General features: G+C 37.2%; 1 protein-coding gene and 2 pseudogenes across 3 annotated transcripts; 2 read left to right on the top strand and 1 right to left on the bottom strand.

The window, feature by feature from the left end:
• The first annotated feature begins 10,480 nt into the window (after window positions 1–10,480).
• On the top strand, window positions 10,481–17,933 carry LOC149176500 (DEAD-box ATP-dependent RNA helicase 15 pseudogene; annotated as a pseudogene).
• Window positions 17,934–18,803: 870 nt separating this feature from the next.
• Window positions 18,804–22,853, top strand: LOC149176499 (DEAD-box ATP-dependent RNA helicase 15 pseudogene; annotated as a pseudogene).
• Window positions 22,854–24,762: 1,909 nt separating this feature from the next.
• LOC149176498 (low-temperature-induced cysteine proteinase-like) lies at window positions 24,763–26,713 on the bottom strand. 3 transcript variants are annotated; one of them, XM_089423137.1, is made up of 3 exons: window positions 26,074–26,713; window positions 25,510–25,953; window positions 24,763–25,258 (listed from the first exon to the last, which is right to left on the bottom strand). In XM_089423137.1, exons 2-3 carry the CDS (start codon window positions 25,749–25,751, stop codon window positions 25,255–25,257), a joined length of 246 nt encoding a protein of 81 aa, XP_089279263.1. In that variant the 5' UTR covers window positions 25,752–25,953; window positions 26,074–26,713; the 3' UTR covers window positions 24,763–25,254. The 3 variants fall into 3 exon arrangements, 2 of the variants coding, with proteins under 2 accessions (XP_089279263.1, XP_089279262.1); XR_016258652.1 differs by having other exon boundaries at window positions 24,782–25,258; window positions 26,074–26,708; XM_089423136.1 differs by lacking the exon at window positions 24,763–25,258 and having other exon boundaries at window positions 25,274–25,953; window positions 26,074–26,708.
• Window positions 26,714–26,931: the final 218 nt, after the last annotated feature.

Raw genomic sequence — 26,931 nt, 5'->3', positions numbered from 1 at the left:
CTACATGGGCACAACAATATAATAAGGGGGTTGCACTAATAACAATAAGGGGTTACACTAGTAGTGTAGGGACTTAACATGCCCCTCTCCTTCAAAAAGTGTTGTCCTCAACGCTTGAGTAGTTATGGATGCTTCTGTATAAAATTCTTGTCCTCCCATATGGAATCTTCAGCGGGTAGGTTCTTCCACTTGATGAGATACTCTGAAATTGATCGATTTCGTAGCTGTCGGGTTCTTGTTTCTATGACTGCTCCAGGTTCCAATATGATTTTTACTTCCTCGCCAAGTTCTGCCAATATTGTTTGAACTGGGATCTTATCATTAGTAAGCTCGCCATTTCTCATGTGCATGTAGTCTTGCCAACATTTACTTCTCATAAATGGCTTTGTGAAACACTTTCCTTTGATTGGATGACTTTCGAAAGCAATGGGTCTTTCTTCTTGCGTTAAAATATCACCAATTCCATTTCCCGATGCATCATATTCCACAATAAAGTTTTTTGTGAAGTCTGGCGTAGCTAAGACGGGTGGTTGGCACATTGCCTCTTTAAGATGTTCAAAGGCCTTCTTTGCTTCTGGAGTCCATGAAAATGCATCTTTCTTCAATAATATTGTTTTCGAAATGTCTTCAGTCTACATTCTTATTTGATGATATCATGAACGAAGACCCAACTTGGTGAAGTAAATTAATCCATGCAATTCATCCAATAATTCATCAATGACATGAATGAGAAATTTATCTTTAATAGTGAGTTTGTCGAGCTCTCTATAATCTAGACACATGCGCCATGGCCCATCCTTCTTGTGCATTAATACTACTGGAGCAGAGAAAGAACTTTGACTAGGTTGAATTATACCAGCCTCTAGGATTTCTGCAACCATACGTTCAATTTCACTCTTTTGGGCATAGGGATATCTATAAGGCCTAATGTTTGGAGGAACACTTCCTAGAATCAAATAAATAGAATTATCATGATCATGAATAGCTGGGAGGCCTTTGGGAGTCTCAAATACCTTGGAATGATTTTCCAATACTTTTTGGAGATCTAGAGAAATAGATGATTTCGATGTGGGAACCTCTGGCAAACATAATTGTGAAATTACGCCTCGTTTTTCTTTCTTTAGAAGCTTTGTCATTCCATTAGAGCTGATTATCTTTATCGATTTCCCTGTGATACCCCTTAATTCAACTTCCTTTCCTTCCAAATAAAATTTCATGAAAAGCTCTGGAAAATTAAAAGCTATTGTACCCAAGGATCGTAGCCATTGGACTCCTAGTACAACATTAGCACCACCCGTTGGAATGGAAAGCATTAGGTTATTCAATACATATTCTCCCATGGATAGCTTGATATTATGGCACTTTCCAGAGCAATTTATGGTTCCTCCACTTGCAACCATCACTTGACACTTTGGTGCTAGGTATAGGAAGCAATTCAATTCCTTGGCTATCTTACAATGAATAAAATTATGGGTATTGTCCGAATCAATCAAAACTATTACCTTTTTCTTCTTGATATGTCCTTCTATCTTGATAGTTTGAGGAGTGGTGATTCCAGACAATGCATTACAAGATATGGTCAGATTCATTTCTTCTTTCTTGATGTGATCTTTCACTTATTGAACCTTTTTCTTCTTGATATGTCCTTCTATCTTGAGAGTTTGAGGAGTGGTAATTCTTGTCAATGCTTTACAAGATATTGTTGGATTCATTTCTTCTTTCTTTGGGGTTGGTTCTTGGTGTATATCCTCTTCTTTTGACTTTTATTGATCCTTTTATTCATCCTCTTCACAATCTATGTAAAATAATTTCTTCTCAGCACACTTATGACCTTTAGTGTACTTGCTATCACAAATGTAACAAAGCCCTTTTTCACTTCTTTTTTTTCCAATTGTTGTGGTGTAAAACTTGTAGGTTGTGGAAGGCTAGGAGCAAAAACACTTCCATATTTATAGTTCTGCGTGGTAGGATTCCTTATTTCCATAATTCTGCTTTCAATTTTTCTTGCCAACCTGAATGCCTTCTCCAATGAATTAGGTTCCCAAAGATGAACCTCATGTTGAATGTTATCCTTTAAAGTCTCTATGAAGACATCAATCCTTTGCTTCTCTAGAATATCATTTACCCTTATATTCATTTTTTGGAAGTCCTCAATGTGCTCTGCAATTGAACCCTTTTGTTTGAGATTTATCATTTGGCTAAAGAAGGTGTTACTCTTTGTATCCTCATAATGTGTTATCATTTCTTCCATGAAAATTGACTAAGTGACAAGTGGTTTACGAGAACAAAGCCCTTTATACCATAAAAATTGATTCATTCTAAATATAAAGATGCAATACGTACCTTTTGTAACAGTTGTACACCATGTAGATCAAAATATTGCTCCATATGTAGTATCCAATTTACCGTATCCTTGCCATCAAACTTCCTCATATAGCTTTTTCTTGATTTTAGGAGCTTGATCTTGAATCTGCGGTAGCTCTGTAATTTCAGATCTCCAAGTTTTGAAATTGTGTCCTGTGGTAGCCCTCAGAGTCCTCTTTCTAACCTCGTAAGTCTAATCAAGATTAGATTCTCCAAGGAAGAGTTATGTCAAATCTCCCACGATGTCCTGATTATAGACTAGTTCAATAGAGCAAACTTGTACAAAGTGCCACATGTCACTGTTTATACCTTAGGACCTGAAACCGATACACAGAAAATTACCATCTTTCTTCTTTTTGTAACTTCTTACGAAATTTCAATTTGATGCTCAGAGAGAAAGTTATGACGATTTTCCCAAAGTCACCTGTTTGGGATGTAATTCTAGAGCCTGCAGAAACCCTAAATTTCATGGACCGTATCTCCGAAAATATAGCGAAGACAAATCTGAAATTCGGGCCTGAGCTTCACCAAGATTGCGGCGCAAATGGGTTTTAATTTCAGAATCTAAAACTTCGTAGAAAAAAAATTATAGCGAAAAGGTCACGATGACCTGTTTGAGATGGAATTATGGAGCTTGCAAAAACCATAACTTCCTCAGATCATATCTCCAAAAATATAGTGATACAAGATCTGAAATTTGGACCCGAGGTGCAGCCAGATCTCGATTCCAATGGGTTTTTTTTATCTTCTTAAACGTTGTATAAAAAAGGTTATAGCGAAAATTCCATGATGACCTGTTTGGAGCAGCGAAACCCTAGAATCCAAGGCCCGGATACCAAATGTTATGAAACTAGCTCACAAAAAGATAGAAAAGATAGATCAACGACTTAGAAATAAGCCTCTTTGAGGGGGTAACCTCTTTTGCATTACAAAAATGAACAATTCTTGGATGATACAAATGACAAGACCTCCTTTCTATATATAGGAGTCTAAGGGGTCATAATATAATCAAAGCCGGCATAACAATAATAATGTAAGGGCACACCAATAACAATAGTGGGCTTCTATGGGGAACACTAATAACAATCTGGGGACTACATGGGCACAACAATATAATAAGGGGGTTTCACTAATAACAATAAGGGGTTACACTAGTAGTATAGGGACCTAACACACAACCAAGCTTTACCGTGTATCCTGCCATTATCGGTCAAGGGAATCCTAGGCCTTGTGATTTTTCCTGAGACCACTCCACTCAATTTCGAAACCATCCAACAATCCATCTCAACCAAGTAAAAGAAAAGCCATCACACCATGGTTATCTAGAAATGGAAAGGCAAGGTTGAAAACTACTGTCACACCTAGAAAAACCCATGCCAATGACAACAAGAGAACCAAATACACACATTCATGTACCATGCATGCCAAAAATAGCAAGGAAATCATACATGCAACTCGATATTTGCAAGTAATCTCATTGTAGCTAATTGATCCAACTCTTCCTTGCTTGATTTTTACTTCCCCTTTGATTTCTTGTCCTTCCTTTGCCTTCCTTCCTCCAATGTTAGAGTGCTCCAAGAATACTCTGTGTGTGTGAGAGTATGAGAGAATAGAGAGAGAGCTCCAAAATTGCACTGACAAAAGGTTGTGAATTGATCCTCAAAAGCCTTTTTATTAATGAAGCCTCTATTTTCTTCAATTTCCATTATTTTTCTTTCATTTTCCTCATCACATGAAACCTGTGACCTTTCACCTTCATTTTTTCCTAATTTCCATTATTTTCATAAATAAAATGTCAAATGTCAGTTTCCTTTCCAAAACCTTTATCATTGCCTTTTCCAATTTCCTTAGCCATAATAAAAATGAACACCCACTAGGATGTTTTTCCAAACATTCAGCTTGGAATAAGTGTCCCATAACCTTGGTCTTATTTTTACTTTATTACATGGATTTTTAACCCAGTGCTGTTACAACTTCAGAACTTTGTTGTAGGTCTTTATTATGCCTTTTTTAGTGGATAATATCTAGAAAATTCTCATCTCTCAAGATGAATATTAAGGAAACATTCCTCCTCTGTTATTTTTTCAATTTACTAGGTTGAAATATTTTAGGATTATGGTGTTATGACTCTATGTCTTATGGCCATTATGGGATTATGTAATCTATGGTAGTGGTATTTGACATATAGGTTGGCATTACTAGCCAACCTTTATAGTTTCCTAGTGACTTCCTTGTTTGTTAACGACACCTCCTTCTTCGCAACCAAGTCAAAGAAAGAAATAATAGAGCCTGAAGGCTCATCCCTCTCTCACTCCACTCATTGTGCCAATTTTGGAACACATTCGAGCTACTATTAATAGGTTTATTGTCTACTCTTATGGGCATTTTTGTTTAACTTTCACTATGGTTTTTTAGTGTGGTTTGTATTTTTCTATAGCGGGGCTTTCCCTTGGGTGTGGGTCAGACAATTCCTTGTCATTATATGATAATGCTTTCAAGGGTAGGAGCCTTAGCCCCTTGTCCAAGCCATAAAACCTTTTTCTCCCTCCCTCAATTTTCTTTAGGAGGTTTGACACTGTGCCAATTTCTTTCATTTTTTCTAGGGCCTCTCATTCTCAGTTTGATTCACAAGATATGTTGCATCAACATGCATGAGATTGTCACTGTGTGGCTTATTACTAGAAGTGTGGACGAACTAGGGCCCAAATGAGAGTAGAAAGTTTGAAAATTAGGTTTCAGGAACTATCCCTGTAGCCCTTTCAAGATGATCTGACTTAGGTGGAATGAGAATTGGTAGATGAGTGTCACACCCTCATTGAATCTGAAGTTATAGTTGAGGTTGCGGAAATCTTACCTGATGCTAGTCACACCAATGGAGGATACAACCAATATATGTACATATGTACATTGTGGAGATCTACTGTGATGCAGGTGCATTAGGTCAAGATTGAGATGAAGAAATGGAGCATAGCTTAACAATGTGGTGGACTGGACACATGTTAATGCTAGCAAATAATTTTGTTGTTTTTTTTAGAGTTCTGAATATTTAATGTAGGTGTAATATTGGAGTATTCTTGCATAAGTTGAAGAGTCTAGAATTTGGGAGTTATTTCTCATTGTAATAATTAACTCACATGGTTGTATTTTCGACTTCCCTCATTTGAGAGAGAAGAGGAAAAAAACCATTTATTGAAGTTGTGAATAAAAGGGACATCGAATGAGAGGAGGCACAACTCTTCTTCTACCTCTGAGTATGTATGCTTCAAGTGAACGATAAGAAATTTTTGCATCTGTTTATATTCATAAATCTGTGCTTTTCTCTTCTCTGGTTTCTAATTGAACTGTTTGTGCATTTAATTAAGTTTTAGAATTTGTTGTGACCATTTAGGAATTTTTATATGCTTATCAAAATTTGACTTTGAGATGTGTTTATCTATGCGTATTCCATTTACCGTAACTTTCAAATTATTTTGCAGCGCCTCTATTTTTTGCAGGCAGTGATGCATTCTTTCGAATGGAAGTCAAGCCATTAACTTGAGTGAGGGAGAATCCTTGACGGGGAGAGGTTGGAGGAGAACATTCCTTGAGCTGGGAGACAAGTTAGATCATGGATAATCAAGTTTGTAGAGGATGAGTCACTTCACCTTCCCTAAATTTTGAAAACAGAGACTTTTTTTAGTGCTAAGAAATCATTTCGTAGTGCCTACATGTTTTTAAAAGAACGCTACAAAATCATTTCATAGTGCCTACATGTTTTCTATTGAGCACTCCACAAAATGAATTTATGGGGTGCATTTTTGCGTCTAAGGCTCCTTTTTGTCCTTTCCATTCTTATCAATTTGTCATATCAAAGCCACGTATGACATTGGGTTGTTGTATACAACATAGGGAGATGGCTATGTGAGCAAGAAGAGAACAAGGTTGAGGAGGGAGACCTGTAGCTAATGTAGAACTGTGGGAAGAGACACAAAGGTTGCAAGCTAATTTATAGGTCATGGAGGCAAGTAGGCAGCAAGACCTTGAGGCTGAAGATGGCAGTAGATCAGAGGACGAAGCTGGAGCATAAATAGCAGCACATGTGCATGAAGCTCCGAAAGATAAATTATTGAGGTCGGTGTTAAGCTCAAGTTCAAGACCAAAACCTAAATTGCCTACCATTGATAGCAGCCCGATAATCGAGAATTTGATGGATTGGATCAGTGAATCAAATAAGTATTTTGAGCATGAGGAGATTGAAGAAGACAAGAGAGTAAAATTTGTTGTAACCAAGTTGAAAGGTCACGTTTCATTGTGGTGGGACAATGTGCAGGCAGAAAGGAAAAAACAGGGGAAACCATTGATAAAGATTTGGGATAAGATGGTAGTGAATATGAAGGGAATTTTTTTGTCAAAAGACTATCATCTATCCCTCTATATGCAGGTGCATAACCTCAAGCAAAGGCTATTGATAGTAAGAGGGTATACCGAGGGGTTTTACAAAGTGAATTTGAGGGTAGGTTATGTAGAAGACACTCCAGAGAAAACAACAAGGTACATCCATGGTTTAAAGATGGAGATTCAAGATGAAATCAACATGCTTTCTCCCAGGATGATGGAAGAAGCATATCAGTTTTCCTTGAAGGCAGAAGAGAACATAACAAGGAAGAAGAATTCAGGAAGAGGTTGTGATTTAGCTAGAGGAAGAGGACAGACAACTGGAAGGGGGGAAGCTTCAACTCAAAATAAAGATGCAAGTAACCCAAGACAACAAGGACAACAAGAGAAAGAAGATGAATCCAGAGGAGGAAGACCTTACCGAAGAGGTAGAGATAGAGGAAGAGGAAAAGAGACTATCTAATAGTATTAAAAATGTGGGAAGCTGGCTCACAGATCTTTTGAGTGTCTTGAGAATAAGAAATTAGGACAAAGATATGCATATGTAGCTCAGCTAGAAGTAGTAGAACCATAAGCACCTGTGGAAAAAAATGCACCAGAGATGGGGAGAATATTTAATGATGAAAAAATTCTTGTTAAAACCATCCAAGTAGATTGTTGAACCCTCGGAAAGAAGAGCCTTGTTTAGGACTATTTGCAAGGCCGGAGGAAAGTGTTGAAAAGTAGTGATTGACAATGGAAGCACTGACAATCTAGTTTCCATAGAAATGTTGGAAAAAATTGGATTGAAAAGGTTGAAGCACCCAACACCATATAAAGTGTCATGGTTGCAGAAAGGTCACCAATTGTTGGTGAGTGAGTAGAGCGAAGTGGAGTTCCAGATAGGCATATATAAGGATAAGATAGTTTGTGACATCATGCCAATGGATGTCTACCACATCATTTTGGGTCGACCTTGGAAATTTGATAGGAAAGTGGTGCATGATAGAGAGAACAACACTTACAAGTTTGAAAAGGATGGTATCAAGCATACTCTTGTACCATTAAAGGAGGAGAGTACAACCTAGGCAAGTAGCTCAAAAGCACTGTTGTTAGGAAGAAAATAATTTCTGCAAGAAATGGAGAAAGAAGAGGTTAGCTATTCGTTGGTTTTCAAACCAAAGGTAATACATCTACACACTAAAATTGAAGATTTACCTATTGAGATTCAAGTTATGTTGCATGAATTTAGTGATATCGTGGTAGATGGTTTTCCAAGTTAATTTCCACCTAAGAGAAGTATCATCCATCACATAGACTTTATACCAGGAGAAAGCCTTCTGAATAAAGTTGCTTACCGAATGAGACCCAAGGAGAATAAGGAAATAAGGAAACATGTTCAAGGACTATTGGATAAGGGATTGATAAGGGAGAGCTTGATTCCATGTGTTGTCCCTGCAGTACTTAGTCCAAAGAAGGATGGAGAATGGAGAATGTGCACAGATTCAAGAGCAATCAACAAAATCAAAATTAGATATAGATTCCCATTGCCACGGATGGATGACATGATGGAATGTTTGAGTGGGGAAACCTACCTTTGAAATCTTGATTTAAAGAGTGGTTACCATCATATCTAGATCGAAGAAGGGAACAAGTGGAAGACAACTTTCAAGACCAATAGCGGGCTATATGGACATCCGATCATGCCATTTGGACTGACAAATGCAACAAGTACTTTCATGTGGTTGATGAACGAGGTCTTGAAGGAGTTTCTCAGTAAGTTTGTAATTATTTGTTTGAATGATATTTTGATTTTCAGCCAAACAAAAGAAGAACACCTTAGGTATGTAAGATATGTTCTAGAAAGGTTGTTGTAAGAGAAACTGTTGATTAACCTGAAGAAATGTGCTTTCATGAGGTCTGAGCTGGTATATTTAGGCTTTATCATTTCAAAGGATGGACTAAAAATGGATCCGGAGAAAATAGAGACAATTGTAAGTTGGCCTTCACTCAAGAACATTTTCGAATTTAGGAGCTTTCATGGCTTAGCTAGCTTCTATTGGAAGATCATCAAGAACTTCAGTGGTATTTGTGCACCCATCATTGAAACGATCAAGAAAGATAAACATCCATTTTGTTGGATAATAGTAGTAGAGAAAAGTTTCCAACTATTGAAGAACAAGATCACCAAGAAACTAGTGTTGAAAATACCTGATTTCAATCAACTTTTCCAAATCAGATGTGATGCCAGCGGAACAACCATTGGAGCAGTATTGAGTCAAGAAGGTAAACCAATTTCATATTTCAGCGAGAAGTTGAATGATTCAAAACAAAAATACTCCTCTTGTGTTGGTTCAAGCTTTGAAGCATTGGAGACACTATTTGATGCCTAAGGAGCTTGTTCTGTTATCTGAAAATTCTACATTACAGTATATAATGGAACAACATAAGTTTAACCATAAGCATGCCAAGTGGGTGGAAATCCTACAAATTTTCACCTTTTTTTTTTTCTGAAACATATGAGTGGACAAGAAAACAGGGTAGTTGAGGCTTTGACCAGGAGGAGTTTGATCATGCAGGAGTGCCATGTACATATTTTGGGCTTTGATTATTTGAAGGACTTGTATGAGGATGATGTTGATTTTTGAGAGGCCTTTGAAGCATGCAAGAACCTTGTGAGCAGAGATAACATCCCATGGAGTGAGTTTATGTTGCAGGATGGTTTGTTATTCAATAAAAACCAATTATGTATTCCTCATCGCTCAATGAGAGAGAATCTGATGCAAGAAAAACACAATGGAGGATTGATTGGGCATTTTGGTTGGGAAAAGACACTTGGTAAACTAGAACATTTTTATTTCTGTCCAAAGATGAGGGCAGATGTGAAGAAATATGTGAGCAAATGTAGAGTGTCTTGTCATGTGAAAGGGAAGAGTCAGAATGTTGGATTATATACTCCTTTTCTCATTCCCAACAGACCATGGGAATGGGTGAGTATGGACTTTGTTTTGGGTTTACCAAGGATGCAACGAGTTAAGGACTCCATACTTGTAGTTGTGGACATATTTACAAAGATCGTTCATTTTATCCCGTGTTACAAGACTAATGATGCTATATATTTGGATCATTTGTTTTTCAATGATATTGTCCGATTACATGGCTTGCCAAAGAGTATAATCTCTAACATGGACACCAAGTTCACATGGCATTTTTGGAGGACCTTGTGGAAGAAGCTTAGAACAAAATTGAACTTCAACTCAACCTATCATCCACAATCTAATGGGAAAACTAAAGTTGTGAATAGGAGTATTGGAAACATAATGTGAAGCCTTGTGTGTGAACACCCCAAGCAGTGGGATCATGTGTTAGCACAAGTTGATTTTGCATATAATGATTCACCAAATAGGAGCACGGGGAAGAGTTTGTTTCAGATTTTGTATGGAATGCATCCTAGAGGATTTTGTGAACTAAGAGATTTGAGCAACCTTGAGCAGAGAAGTGTTGATGGGGAGGATTTTGCAGCAACAATGAGTGACTTACATGAGGAGATAAAACAAAATCTACAGGACAACAACTACAAGTACAGACAAAGAGAAGATTTAAGAAGAAGAGAGGTAAACTTTAAGGTAGGGGACATGGTCTTAGCCCACTTGAGAAAGGAGAGATTCCCAACAAGGGAATAATAAGACTCAAGATGAAGAAAATAGGACTTTGTAGGATACTCAAGAAGTTTTCTGCAAATTCTTATGAATTGGAGTTACCTATGGGCATAGGTATCTCGCCCATGTTCAATGTGGCTGATTTGTATCCCTATCAAGTTGGTGATGAAGGTGCATCTACAACAAATGAGGTCAGTGGAGAAGTCAGTGAACAAAGTTGGGTGAAGAAGATGCCTATGACAGTCGAGGGTCCGCAGGCTGAAAGAATTATAGACACCAGCGTTGCAAAGAACCCCAGGGGAAAAGAGTATCTGGATTTTTTGGTGAAGTGCAAGGATCGTCTAATGGAGGATTCTACATGGATGAGTGTTGCAGCTCTACAAAAGGTAGGTTACTCTATAGAGGACCTTACATTAGAGAAATTTTGAGGTCTAAAATGGGCCTTCTAAGGAATATTATAAAATAATAGTGGAAATAATAAAATAAGATTAGATTACATCATCGAATTTTAAAGGGAAAAAAGAAAAAACTATTTTTTTCAACTCATATTTTCAACTTATATCCCTACAGTTTTACTCAAATTTTGAGTGGGAGCACTTCTTGGATGTGGAATTTGATTCCTCATCCAAGGAGTATCCATGCTGTATATTTTTGATAGACCCTGCTACACGAAAAATGAGATATACATGAAAAAATGTGATTGTAATCACACTTTTTCATGCATTTATCATTTTTCGTGTAGCAAGGTCCATCGAAAGTATGCAACATGGATACTCCTTCAATGACGAATTAAATTATGCATCAAATGAGTGCTCCCACTCGAAATTTGAGTAAACCGTAGGGAGATAAGTTGAAAATACGAGTTGAAAAATTTGTTTTGTTTTGTTTTTTTTTTTTTTAAGTACAAAAATGGTGAATCATCCCCCCATGGTTGACATCATCTTCTTGAATCCTATTGTTTCTTATAAAGTTTGTTTTGGTTATACATTTTTGTTTTGAGGCCCATTTTAGACATCAAAATTTCTCTAATGTGAGCAAGAGCTCATGAATTTTTTCTACTTGGGGAGTCTGATGCAAGTGCATTAGATTGAGCTCAAGATGAAGAAATGGAGAAGAGCTTAACAATGTGGTGGACTAGCCACATGTTTATGCTAGCAAATAATTTTGTTGTTTTTGTTAGAGTTCTGAATATTTAATATAGGTGTAAGATTGGAGTATTCTTGCATAAGTCGAAGAGTCTAGAAATTTGGGAGTTATTTCTCATTGTAATAATTAACTCACATGGTTGTATTTTTTACTTCCCTCATTTAGGAGAGAAGATGAAGCAGACCATTTGTTGAAGTTGTGAATAAAAGGGACATCGAATGAGAGGAGGCGCAACTCTTCTCCTGCCTTCGAGTATGTATGATTGAAGTAAATGATAAGAAAGTTTTGCATCTGTGCATATTCATAAATGTGTGTTTTTATCTTCTCTAGTTTCTAATAGAACTGTGTGTGCATTTAATTAAGTTTCAAAATTTATTGTGACCATTTCGGAATTGTTATATGCCTATCAAAATTTGACTTTGAGTTGTGGTTATCTGTGTGTGTTCCATTTATTGTAACCTTCAAATTATTTTGCAACGCCTCTGTTTTTGCAGGCAGTGACTCATTCCTTGGATTGGAACTCGGGTCATTAAGTTGAGTGAGGGAGAATCCTTGACGAGGAGAGGTCGAAGGAGAACATTTTTTGAGTTCGGAGACGAGTTAGACCGCAAAGAATCAAGTTTGCAGAGGGTGGGTCGCTTCACCTTCCCTAAAATTTGAAAACAATTCTTTTTTAGCGCTACAAAATCATTTCATAGCACCTACAGGTTTTTTTCCTATCCATTGCTATCATAGTAGCACCTTGAATTCCTCCTTGGGAGGGTCCCCTTGAAAGAAATGCAACTGCAAAAAACATGCAACTATCTTGGATCACATGCAAAGGAAACTAACAAGCATTTACCAAAGGATTGGACACACTTAAAGACACACAGGCCTCCCTCCAAAACTAGGTTGTTCTTCTAGCAGCAATAAAGAACCCATCCAAGTAGAACCTACTGACTCAATCACTTCTACTTATGGTTTTTTGTGTTAGTTTGTTAGTCCTTATGCATCATTTTTGTATGTATCAATTTATTACAGGTTGTAAGCCAGTGACTATTTTTAGACTTCTAGATATAATTGACATGGTTAGATTTTGGACTAAAACTCTTTTGAAAATGTTTGAATTTATGTATTTGATGGGGATTTTCCAATGGTGAATCATATAAATACTAAATTGTAACCATTCATTAATAACCTTGTAGTTTGGTTGTGTTGAAGGTAATTCACTTGATGTGTGAAGCGGGACATGGTTAAGGAGTTTCACAAAGCTACCAATGACCAAGATAATGGACTTTGTAGTTGTGGAGTCTGTGTACATACTATGATGTATCCATTATAAAATTCTGAAATTTGAAGCTAGGACTGATAACATGTAAGTTGCAATTTGGTTTTGGATTTACCACAAAATTCGGACTCGATTATCTAGGGAGCACATGACAGGGGATGAGCCTTCCTTCCCCTACAATATACAAGTTACACTCGATGGATAACTTTTGCTCGCATGATGAGTTGTGTTAGAGATTTGAGTAGAGGGAGGTCGGGGTTGTTACTCATGATGTCGTTAAGAACGTTGCATGCATGTGCAACCAATAATTAGATAAGATTGTGCGAATTATCAACAATTTTTAAGTTCAGAAGTGTAATATGAATATGAATTTGGGTTTGGATAGCTTAGTCAATTAGAGAAAGGAATAGATATGATTTTAAAGCTTCATATATATGCCTTGCTCTAATTGACTAATTGAGTCTAGTAGAGATTAATTTATTTTTGAAGGAGAACCAACTATCTTGGATCAGTAACATGGTTAAATTCCAGGTGTCGGTTAGTGTTGTGTACTCATACATCACATAGGGTCAATTGCTCGATCCAAGAACCAATTGGACCTTCCAAAAGACGTGGATTTCAGACATTCCAGAGAAGCTAAAGTGTTTTTTATGGTTGGTGGTCCACAACAAGATTCTTACATGAAAAACCTCCTCAAAAGAGGCTTTCAGGGACTTGGAAAATGCAAGCTGTGTCGAAAGGACTCAAAAGATATGACTCATCTTTTTCTCAGATACCCATTTGCGGATGTGGTATGGATGGGGTTTTCCATATGCTTAATCTTAGCACATCATGGGACAATTCCTCTATTGAGGTCTTCCTTACATAAGGTTTCAAGAGTATACGACATTCAAAGCCCTGGCATTCTATGTTATTTGGGGTATTTGGAGAGCGACACATGTGGTGATCTTTGATCATTTTGTGCGATATGTGAGGGGCACTTGTATTAAGGCTATGCCTTTCTTTAAGGAGAGAGGCCATATTAAGGATAAAATATCAAAGAGAAGATTATGTCAAAAGGATATTTGGGCTAATTGTCCTATTGGTTTCTTCGATGGGGCCTCATCTTTCGAGCTATGTGGAAGCGGGATGGTAATAATTACGAGGCTTGGAGATCACTATTCCTTCGGTTGGTTTAGTGGCCTAGAGATTACTATTCCTTCGGTTGGCTTAATGACAAAGGATCCAACATGAGAGCGGAGCTCCTTGCTCTATGGGGTATCCTATTCTGTGCCCATTGGCTGGACATGTCAAAGATTGTTGTCTATGGTGACTCCAAAGTGATCGTTGAATGGACAAACCATAGATATGATTTAGAGATTCCAAGACTAGCAAACTAGATGGACATGGCCAGGTCACTGATCAAATATTTTAATAGATTATTTGTTTCACATATTTTCAAGGAACAAAATCATTTGGCCGATCACTTGTCAAGAGATGGATGCAATGTGATGTCGAGCATGATCTGCTACTTTGTTTTTCAAAATAGTGAGTTCTAGAGGGAGGGGTATATCAAAATTGGATGTATAGTCTTCAAAATTATGACACATTTTCCTTGATGTTTGTCATGTCTAGGATACTCAGAGTTTAGACATTTTTTTAGGATGAAATTTTTTCTCATTTTCTAATGAAAATAAGATTGTATTTTTTTTCTTGAAAAAAAACACATAAATATAATTTTACACTTTTCTTTTTTAATTGATTTTATTAAAATTTGGTTGAATTTTTTAAAATTATAAATTTAAATTATGTAATTTGCAAATTTTGAACGGTTTAAAAATTATTGAGAATTTCCACCTAGCATTTTGAGCTCATTTCTATATATCCATTCCGAAAGAAAAAAAATCCCTAAAATCAACTCATACAACATTCTTTCTGGTTGAAAGGCAGCATTTTAAAATAATTATCCATCTTAATGAATGCAAGTGAGGTGTCCCTGACGAATCGGTAGTATTTGATTTATGAGTGGGGCCTGCGCTTTTAATAGAATCCTTGTTGGGACGCCGTAGCTCAGGGATATATAAGGCTCGAAGCCCTTTGAAATACCATGTGGGGTGGGAAAATTAGTGTAATGGGGAAGAAATGTTTATGAGAAGACTCTAATCTGTCAAAGGATGGTTGGGTTTGATTATGCCGTAAGGAAGGCATATCTTATCTATCGAATATTATATTTTAACTTTAATTTTCATATTATTATTAGAGATTAGGTAAAATTATAAATTTAATTTGTGGAATTTGTATAAGAAAGATGTATCTTGATTTATTAAAAGTTATAACTTAATAGTTTTATATTTTAGTTGTTTTGATTTTGTTGAGTATATATATTTTTTAATTTATTAAAAAAAGTAAAAAATAAATATAACTAGCATTTGCACCAGATGTTGCAAAGGAAACGCCGTAAGGCATAAAGTGCAGAAGAATAACAACATCAACATGTGAATGGACGTTGTTGAAAGCGAAAGTATGTATCATAACTTCAAACTACATGCAATGATATCTTTCTAAGTATTCAGAGCAAAAAATGTGAAACAAAAATGGTTGTCCATCTTTATTCAATATATATTTATGCAGTGTAATGAAGTGTAATGAAGTATGTGGCATCACAAACCCACAAATAACATAATAAGTGCTACCAAAGAACACCTTACATAAATCTAATGGGATTATGATCACATTCTACTTCATCTTCAAAAGGAATTGAGATGGAAAATTTGACCATGGAAAAGCAGGACTTCTATCATGTGGGCTTACAACTGAATCTACTGGTGAATTTCTTCTGAATTTGGCTGCACCAATCCATCTTTCCCCTGGTTGATTTCCATCACAAACAACAGAACTAGTGTTTGTATTGTCAAGTCTAGAGGAAACGTGTTGCTCAGCCCTAGCAATGTTTAGGTCTGTTTTGTCATTGCCTGTCTTGGGCTTCGGATTTATGGAGTCTATCTTGTCAGATTCATCTCTGTTGCTGCCAGATTTAATCACATCAGTTGATTTGGTTGACACTGTAGATGGAACACTCTTCCAACATTGTTCATTTCTTTCTTAGCATCTGCTGTTGTGTCCGGTCTTAATGAATTGCTTCTAGGGACAATGACAGGAACTATATCAGGTCTACTTAAGGTATGAAAATTTTTTGTAGGCTGCACTGTTGATGTACTATTTTTCTTTGGAGTCGAGACATATGACAGTGGACCTGAACTTGCAGGAAGATTATTTTAAGAAAAAACTATTCCAGCTCCATTGAGGTGTGCTAGAAATACCTTCAATGGTTACATAGCAGTAGCAAAAGCAAAATGTGGGTTTGCATGAGTAAGCTTGGGCATATGAACTCCAAATGGATCATTCTTGTTCTGTAAATACCAATAAATCTTGGATGAGTATCAAAGGTCAACAGATTAACACTCCAAAACTTAAAACCCTGAAAGGCTACCTGAAATATGAGTTGTGAGAATTAAAGTAAAACAAATGGAACTTTAACATGTCAATCACACTATAACAAGGGTCTTTTACTTGCAAATCTATTCCAAACACCAAAATTTCAGCCTTTTACTTGCAAATCGCTTCCAAATAACAAAATTTCAACTTTTTACTTGCAAATTGATTCCAAACACTAAAACTCCATAAGCCGGAATTGGTGATTTGAAATGAAAAATGCGCACAAAGAAATGATGGATGACTAATCTTAAGACAAGTTCCTACATTGAAATCACAGAATGGGAAATCGTGTGGGAAGCAGTGGTGGTTATCTCTGCATTAGGTAGTTGATTTATAAGAACATCATCCCCATTAAAGGCAGAAATTACCGATGTCATAGGCACAACAGCAAGTGCTACCAACAGGGCATGCATAACAGTCATCGCACTTTGCTGGAGGTGTGACTGGAGAGGGAGGGGAAAAGTATTCAGACAGAGATCACACTGACTTTTAACCGGAGAAAAACCCTCTCAGGAATTGAAAAAATCCAATGTATATTCATAAAAGACATGCATTTGCGCGCTTGTCACTCGTGGCTTCCAGTTTAAGTTGCTACAATGATATATTGTTAATTCTCTGTTCGGCTTGGTCTCCATTATTCACGCACTATTTTTGCGTTTTCAAACTTCAGGGAGATGACAAGTGTAAAAGAAGTCATAACTGTCAAACAAGCTAAATGTAATGTTTGTTCCCTTTAGTCATACCTCAAAGAATATATTATATTCAACGAGAAAGAGTCTACATATCTGCTATGAATCTATTCACATTATTCATGCGCTATTTTTGCCTTTCTATTCACATTATTATAAGCGTAGAAGTAGTTTCAAAGTTGAGACATTTTAACATTAAATTCAATAAGAATCAGGTACACAAATTTTACGAATTGAGGTCATGCCTCTGACACAAAAGAACAATCGTGACTCCCATAAACGAATGGGCAAAAATAAGATGTAAGATGGTGGCATTTACAATAATCTTGTATGCATAAACAATTTGACAGAAAACCGACTTCATACAGATCCATCCCTCTGATAATATTTTGGACATTTTGTTGACTGCTGGATTTTAAGCCAGATTATTACTGGAGTTTGACTGTTTTGAGCGATTCGGTCTCTAATAAATTTTCCCATCACTGAAGAAATGTGAATCGCGCAATCCAGATCGCATAGAGAAGAAATCGTGATGTCCTTGATGTCCTGTATTTCAACCAGGTGGTTATATTTGTGAAGAGTGTGAAAAGGGCTTCTGAGCTATCCAAGCTGCTAGTGGGGTGCAGCTTTCCTTGGACCTGCATTCATTCTGGAATGCAGCAGGATGAAAGACTGATGAGATACAAAAGTTTCAAGGAGGGGAATAAGAGGCTTCTGGTTGCAACTGATCTGGTAGGCAGGGGAATTGACATTGAAAGAGTTAATATTGTTATCCACTATGACATGCCTGAGTCTGCAGATACTTATTTGCACAGGGTTGGAAGGGCTGGACGGTTTGGCACAAAGGGTCTTGCAATTACCTTTGTTTCTTCTGCTTCTTCATCAGAGGAGGATATGCTGAAGCAGGTTCAAGAACGTTTTGCAGTTGATATCAAGGCACTCCCAGCACATATAGAAGCATCAACATACATGCCATCATAGCCATTGAAATCTGCTCTAGTGTCTGCAATAATTATCCTTCTCATTCATCTCAGTTTTGGCATGGTCTGGTTTTGTTTTCTGTTCATATGCCTTACCTTCATATGCCGGTTCTTCTACCAAATTTATTGCACTTCTAAATTTAGAAGAACCTTTCCTCCTCTAACTTCAATTAACAATTTTCTCTTCTACTTCTACTTGGGATATTTCTGCTTATTTTCAGGCCTTTACAAAGGCAAAGTCCTTAAATTAATGCCACCATTTCTGTTGCATTGTGGGTTGTAAAGTGCAGAAAATCATGGACTATTTTGTTCAAAGTTTCTTTTAACACATTCTAATCTCATGTTGTGTAGTTTAGAGTTTAGAATCAAGCCTCGTCACAAAGTTTTGAAATCTATTAGTGCAATGCAACCCTCGAAGCGTCTACCATGGAGAAAGTTGAAAGCACTTGGCACTAATAGTTACAATCTTTGGTAGGGAACCAAAGACTGCTAAGTCAGCTTTCATACAACTTATAGGTGGTTCTCTCAAATGTATTTTAAATATCACCCTATGAATTTGTCACCAATTGAAATGTAATAGTGACTACATGACATTTAATTAGTGTGGTTGATGCAGGGTTGGTGGAAAACATAACCAACATAGCCAGAAAAGGCAGTTCTCTCAAATGTACTTTAAATATCACCCTATGAAGTTGTCACCAATTTGAATGAGATGGGTATGTCTGTTGAACCTTAATTTATATAATTTCTGAGAGTGCTTTGAGACACACATGGCTGGTTTTCTGCATCATTATTTCATCTTTTACAGCAATAAAACCTCTTCTGCTATTTCATCATAAAGCTGCGCTTGTGCTTCATATTTTTAGTGAAAATGGCAAAACAAGGAATAGACAATGTGGAAGAGTTGAAAGAAGAGATTTATAATGAAGAGCTCCTGGACTATGAAGAAGAGGAATTGGATGCACAAGCATTGGAGGAACATTTTTCCACTGATGAAGCCTCCAAGAAAGGTTATGTGGGATTTCCTACTGAAGCCAGAGCTCCTTCAAGCAATTGTGGACTCTGGATTTGAACATCCCTCAGAAGTTCAGCACGAGTGCATTCCTCAGGCGATTCTGGGCATGAATGTACTCTGTCAGGCCAAATCTGGAATGGGGGAAAACAACAGTTTTCGTGCTTTCAACTCTGCAGTAGATCGAACCCACAGAAGGCCAAGTCTTTGCCCTAGTTTTGTGCCATACTAGAGAATTGGCATACCAGATATGCCATGAATTTGAGAGGTTTATGACTCATCTGAAAGAATTGAAGGTTGTTGTATTCTATGGAGGCCTACCTATCAAAACTCACAAGGCAATATTAAAAAATGAATCCCCCCAAATAGTTGTTGGGACCCCTGGAAGGATTCTGGCATTGGCAAAAGACAAGGATCTCAGTCTGAGAAATATCAGGCATTTTATTCTGGATGAATGTGACAAAATGCTGGAATCTTTGGACATGAGGAGAGATGTACAGGCCATTTTCAAGATGACCCCTCATGACAAGCAGGTCATGATGTTTTCAGCCACACTGAGCAAGGAAATCAGGCCTGTCTGCAAGAAATTCATGCAGGATCCTATGGAGATATATGTTGATGATGAGGCCAAGCTCACACTTCATGGTCTAGTTCAGCACTATATAAAACTGGCTGAGGTAGAAAAGAACAGGAAGCTGACTGATTTGCTGGATGTCCTGGGTTTCAACCAGGTGGTTATATTTGTGAAAAGTGTGAAAAGGTCTTCTAAGCTATCCAAGCTGCTGGTGGGGTGCAGCTTTCCTTGTACCTGCATTCATTCTGGAATGCAGCAGGATGAAAGACTGATGAGATACAAAAGTTTCAAGGAGGGGAATAAGAGGCTTCTGGTTGCAACTGATCTGGTAGGCAGGGGAATTGACATTGAAAGAGTTAATATTGTTATCAACTATGACATGCCTGAGTCTGCAGATACTTATTTGCACAGGGTTGGAAGGGCTGGACGGTTTGGCACAAAGGTTCTTGCAATTACCTTTGTTTCTTCTGCTTCTTCATCAGAGGAGGATGTGCTGAAGCAGGTTCAAGAACGTTTTGCAGTTGATATCAAGGCACTCCCAGCACATATAGAAGCATCAACATACATGCCATCATGGCCATTGAAATCTGCTCTGGTGTCTGCAATAATTATCCTTCTCATTCATCTCAGTTTTGGCATGGTCTGGTTTTGTTTTCTGTTCATAAAAACACAGCAGATTCATAAAATTGAAAGGAACAATGGCCATCAAGGCATTTGTAGACAGACCATCACAATTTCAGTCTTATCCACGACTAAGACATATTTGGTTTTTCTATGAGAGCCATGCGTGTTTTCTTCTATTTGTCCTAATTATACAAAAACCCATGTTTTGAGCTACAAATTTTACAACAAATTTGGATTTAGTGCGATTAAAAAGCAATCGATGGGAAAAATGATCATATTATCGAGTCATCAATGTCTATAATGGTCAAAATTGAAGATATATGCTTGGAATATCCCCAAAATTTACAATAAAATCTTTGAAATATGCACGTCAAGGAGCTTCCTTCTCACTAGTTATTTTGAGTGGAGCTTCAACCAATCTTGCACCCTTGCAAGGAATGTTCAGTTAGATTTTGGATGAAAGTAGTCATGTTATTCCACAGAAGCATGCTGTGGATATTGCTAAAGCAAACATTACAATGGTTGGATTACAAGAGGTTTCAAAACCTTGAATTTTACCTTTGCGATGTCTTTAGTTTTGTAATGTCATCTAAAAGTATAATGAAGGAAAGTATCCCTCATTCTTCTTATATTGGGCACTCCACAGATCAACATGGATTAGAAGCCACCTCTTAAACCACGGTCTACTGAATTAATATTGAATGTGCAGGAAAGAGCAATTGATGCTTCTAGACATGCTATGCTGATAGCGAAAATGAGCATGGAAACAAACATTGGAGATATTGACAAAACTGGTCGATTGGTAGAGGAACCTGTAACGCTTGAAAAATCAGCTCAGCTTACTCCGGAGGCCACCTATTATCGAAATCTTAATGACTTAGCATTTGTTATGTAAAAAATTATCGAAATCTTAATGACTTAGCATTTGTTATGTAAAAATATAAACTATATTTTTTTAGATACATTGCAAGTTGCAGCAACATTAACGGCTTTCGATTTCAAATTCTCTATCTACTATTGCTGGGCAGCAATCTAGAGAAAACTCTGTACCCCAACATCCAGTATGTTCGAAACCTGTTCGGATCAGACACTGATGTATCCAGGGTAATGTTAGTGTTTTCTCTTTATTTTCTATTTTTGAAAGGCATTTTGTTTATTCATTTTTTCTTCAATGATTCTTTATATGTCACAAGAAATTCAAGAAATTCATGCAGGATCCTATGGAGATATATGTTGATGATGAGGCCAAGCTTACACTTCATGGTCTAGTTTAGCACTATATAAAACTGGCTGAGGTAGAAAAGAACAGGAAGCTGACTGATTTGCTAGATGTCCTGGGTTTCAACCAGGTGGTTATATTTGTGAAAAGTGTGAAAAGGGCTTCTGAGCTATCCAAGCTGCTGGTGGGGTGCAGCTTTCCTTGTACCTGCATTCATTCTGGAATGCAGCAGGATGAAAGACTGATGAGATACAAAAGTTTCAAGGAGGGGAATAAGAGGCTTCTGGTTGCAACTGATCTGGTAGGCAGGGGAATTGACATTGAAAGAGTTAATATTGTTATCAACTATGACATGCCTGAGTCTGCAGATACTTATTTGCACAGGGTTGGAAGGGCTGGACGGTTTGGCACAAAGGGTCTTGCAATTACCTTTGTTTCTTCTGCTTCTTCATCAGAGGAGGATGTGCTGAAGCAGGTTCAAGAACGTTTTGCAGTTGATATCAAGGCACTCCCAACACATATAGAAGCATCAACATACATGCCATCATGGCCATTGAAATCTGCTCTGGTGTCTGCAATAATTATCCTTCTCATTCATCTCAGTTTTGGCATGGTCTGGTTTTGTTTTCTGTTCATAAAAACACAGCAGATTCATAAAATTGAAAGGAACAATGGCCATCAAGGCATTTGTAGACAGACCATCACAATTTCAGTCTTATCCACGACTAAGACATATTTGGTTTTTCTATGAGAGCCATGCGTGTTTTCTTGTATTTGTCCTAATTACACAAAAACCCATGTTTTGAGCTACAAATTTTACAACAAATTTGGATTTAGTGCGATTAAAAAGCAATCGATGGGAAAAATGATCATATTATCAAGTCATCAATGAGTATAATGGCCAAAATTGAAGATATATGCTTGGAATATCCCCAAAATTTACAATAAAATCTTTGAAATATGCACGTCAAGGAGCTTCCTTCTCACTAGTTATTTTGAGTGGAGCTTCAACCAATCTTGCACCCTTGCAAGGAATGTTCAGTTAGATTTTGGATGAAAGTAGTCATGTTATTCCACAGAAGCATGCTGTGGATATTGCTAAAGCAAACATTACAATGGTGGGATTACAAGAGGTTTCAAAACCTTGAATTTTACCTTTGCGATGTCTTTAGTTTTGTAATGTCATCTAAAAGTATAATGAAGGAAAGTATCCCTCATTCTTCTTATATTGGGCACTCCACAGATCAACATGGATTAGAAGCCACTTCTTAAACCACGGTCTACTGAATTAATATTGAATGTGCAGGAAAGAGCAATTGATGCTTCTAGACATGCTATGCTGATAGCGAAAATGAGCATGGAAACAAACATTGGAGATATTGACAAAACTGGTCGATTGGTAGAGGAACCTGTAACGCTTGAAAAATCGGCTCAGCTTACTCCGGAGGCCACCTATTATCGAAATCTTAATGACTTAGCATTTGTTACGTAAAAAATTATCGAAATCTTAATGACTTAGCATTTGTTATGTAAAAATATAAATAATATTTTTTTAGATACATTGCAAGTTGCAGCAACATTAACGGCTTTGGATTTCAAATTCTCTATCTACTATTGCTGGGCAGCAATCTAGAGAAAACTCTGTACCCCAACATCCAATATGTTCGAAGTATGTTCGAAACCTGTTTGGATCAGACACTGATGTATCCAGGGTAATGTTAGTGTTTTCTCTTTATTTTCTATTTTTGAAAGGCATTTTGTTTATTCATTTTTTCTTCAATGATTCTTTATATGTCACAATTTTTCTCGATTATTAGTTTCTGACTTGAGGTAAGATATTATGCCTGAAAGTCACTGTTGCACAAGTCACTTTTCATCTTTTTAAAAAAACCTTCTGATTGTGATTATGTTCTTTTAGGTTTTAGTCTCTAAAGTTCTTCCATTGGATCCTTTATTCAACCTTCAAGTTGGCTCTCTGATCTGCAGTACATATTTTTTATTTATTTCATGAGTGTGCTGTAAATCCGTGGTTAACATTGTGTTTCAAACGAATGGGCAAAAATAAGATGTAAGATGGTGGCATTTACAATAATCTTGTATGCATAAACAATTTGACAGAAAACAGCCTTCATACAGATCCATCCTACAACAACTCTGATAATATTTTGGACATTTTGTTGACTGCTGGATTTTAAGCCAGAATATTACTGGAGTTTGACTGTTTTGACCGATTCAGCCTCTAATAAATTCTCCCATCACTGAAGAAAATGTGGATCATACAATCCGGATCGCATAGAGAAGAAACCATGATCTTGTTTGGCAGCTAGTCTTTCAACTTGAGTTGCAAAATGTGGGTTTGCATGAGTAAGCTTGGGCATATGAACTCCAAATGGATCATTCTTGCTCTGTAAATACCAATAAATCTTGGATCAGTATCAAAGGTCAACAGTTTAACATTCCAACCTTAAAACCCTGAAAGGCTACCTGAAATATGAGTTGTGAGAATTAAAGTAAAACAAATGGAACTTCAACATGTCAATCACACTATAACAAGGATCTTTTACTTGCAAATCTATTCCAAACACCAAAATTTCAGCCTTTTACTTGCAAATCGCTTCCAAATAACAAAATTTCAACTTTTTACTTGCAAATCGATTCCAAACACTAAAACTCCATAGGCCAGAATTGATGATTTGAAAAGAAAAATGCGCACAAAGAAATGATGGATGACTAATCTTAAGACAAGTTCCTACATTGAAATCACAGAATGGGAAATCATGTGGGAAGCAGTGGTGGTTATCTCTGCATTAGGTAGTTGATTTATAAGAACATCCCCATTAAAGGCAGAAATTACCGATGCCATAGGCACAACAGCAAGTGCTACCAACAGGGCATGCATAACAGTGATCGCACTTTGCTGGAGGTGTGACTGGAGAGGGACGGGAAAAGTATTCAGACAGAGATCACACTGACTTTTAACCGGAGAAAAACCCTCTCAGAAATTGAAAAAATCCAATGTATATTCATAAAAGACATGCATTTGCGCGCTTGTCACTTGTGGCTTCCAGTTTAAGTTGCTCCAATGATATATTGTTAATCTCTGTTCGGCTTGGTCTCCATTATTCACGCACTATTTTTGCGTTTTCAAACTTCAGGGAGATGACAAGTGTAGAAGAAGTCTTAACTGTCAAACAAGCTAAATGTAATGTTTGTTCCCTTTAGTCATACCTCAAAGAATATATTATATTCAACGAGAAAGAGTCTACATATCTGCCATGAATCTATTCACATTATTCATGCGCTATTTTTGCCTTTCAAACTTCAGAGAGGTGGCGATAAGCGTAGAAGTAGTTTCAAAGTTGAGACATTTTAACATTAACTTCAATAAGAATCAGGTACACAAATTTTACCAATTGAGCTCATGCATCTGACACATAAGAACAATCGTGACTCCCATAAACGAATGGGCAAAAATAAGATGTAAGATGGTGGCATTTACAATAATCTTGTATGCATAAACAATTTGACAGAAAACCGACTTCATACAGATCCATCCTACAACAGCTCTGATAATATTTTGGACATTTTGTTGACTGCTGGATTTTAAGCCAGATTATTACTGGAGTTTGATTGTTTTGAGCGATTCGGCCTCTAATAAATTCTCCCATCACTGAAGAAAATGTGAGTCACGCAATCCGGATCGCATAGAGAAGAAACCGTGATCTTGTTTGGCAGCTAGTCTTTCAACTTGAGTTGCAAAATGTGGGTTTGCATGAGTAAGCTTGGGCATATGAACTCCAAATGGATCATTCTTGCTCTGTAAATACCAATAAATCTTGGATGAGTATCAAAGGTCAACAGATTAACACTCCAAACCTTAAAACCCTGAAAGGCTACCTGAAATACGAGTTGTGAGAATTAAAGTAAAACAAATGTAACTTCAACATGTCAATCACACTATAACAAGGGTCTTCTATTTGCAAATCTATTCCAAACACCAAAATTTCAGCCTTTTATTTGCAAATCGCTTCCAAATAACAAAATTTCAACCTTTTACTTGCACATCGATTCCAAACACTAAAACTCCATAGGCCGGAATTGGTGATTTGAAATGAAAAATGTGCACAAAGAAATGATGGATGACTAACCTTAAGACAAGTTCCTGCATTGAAATCACAGAATGGGAAATCGTGTGGGAAGCAGTGGTGGTTATCTTTGCATCAGGTAGTTGATTTATAAGAACATCATCCCCATTAAAGGGAGAAATTGCCGATGCCATAGGCACAACAGCAAGTGCTACCAACAGGACATGCATAACAGTCATCGCACTTTGCTGGAGGTATGACCGGAGAGGGAGGGGAAGGGCCAGGGTTTGGAGAATTAGACCCATTCTTAATCAAATATGATGGCCGTATTGCGATTCCACATTTTCCAAATGAATTGTCAATGTTTCTTTGCAACCTGATGTACTCCTTCTCACCCCAGCTTGGTCCCATGAGTTATTTACAATCCAGTTGTCCACATCAGCTGACCCATAACCCACCAGCGTCACACCATGATCCAAACCACAATTTCTAGTAAATACACCCACCCTGTCACCCCAAAAAAGCCAGCAAAACCATTGATCAATTGACTTGCACTGCATGCATGTGCAAAAAATATGTATTGGAATACCATGTAGATAAAATCTATGCAAAGAATTGGACACTTACAGATTTGCAAAACTGAAAGTCCCTTCCACCACCTTCCATGGCCACACTGATTGGCTGAAGTGCTGCAGCATTCTGTAATGACTTCTCATAATTGGTTGGCTCATCTTCATAGCCATCAATTGTTAATACATGGGAAATTTTCTGCAAAACACATATTAACGCTTTATACATATACTGATAATATCCAAAATATTCCCTATGACCCAATAAAGTTATTTAATTGATAGATATTACCAGTGCAATGAAACTTTACCCATTTAACCCGAAAGGTTTTTTCGGCACAAATTATCACAGAAAAAATGGTTATTCCGAGGGAAAAAATAAAAATAAAGCAAATAAAAATTAGGGCTAAGAGAGAGGAATGAATCTCTGCACGCAATGATGCAGTTGCATGTTAGGGTCTTGACGTTGTATTCATAGAGGCTAGGTGTTATTGTCCTAAGGTTGTATTCATAGAGGCTAGGCCGGAAACCCTGAATATTGCAGGATTTTTTCCTGTTTCATAAGATTGAAGATTGTATTGTATTTATAGAAGTTAGGTTCACCAAAAAACAGAGAAGCCAAAAACATGCACAAGATCCAGAAAGACAAGCAATGCCAGCACAATCAAACACCCAAAAAAACAAAAAATCGGTGGAGGGATTCAACGATTGACGTATTGCAAGGGCCTATGCACAACCCTGAAAGTCTTGTTCATCATATACACCGGAGAATTCTGTAGTGGTTTGTATTGGCCATCGTTGAAGGCCCAAGTTTTGGAAACATTAAGCCCATTTGCTGCAGCGTGTTCAAAATCAGAGGTAACCATATGTGTAGCCGTTCCAAGGGAACAAGTGTGTAGATCTTTTGCTGCCTTGG

This window comes from Pinus tabuliformis, chromosome 4_1 (assembly GCF_031772625.1).
Source record: "Pinus tabuliformis cultivar Carrire ecotype Pingquan chromosome 4_1, CPIR1, whole genome shotgun sequence".
NCBI lineage: Eukaryota > Viridiplantae > Streptophyta > Pinopsida > Pinales > Pinaceae > Pinus > Pinus tabuliformis.
The sequence above is the reverse complement of the archived record's forward strand: the minus strand, read 5'-3'. Positions and strand labels throughout refer to the sequence as shown.

Coding starts and splice junctions, on each gene's coding strand:
- LOC149176498 (XM_089423136.1), bottom strand. CDS start 26,189: ATGGCTATGAAGATGAGCCAACCAATTATGAGAAGTCATTACAGAATG. Junction 25,954..26,073: donor ACTTTCAGTTTTGCAAATCT/GTAAGTGTCCAA, acceptor TTGGGGTGACAG/GGTGGGTGTATTTACTAGAA.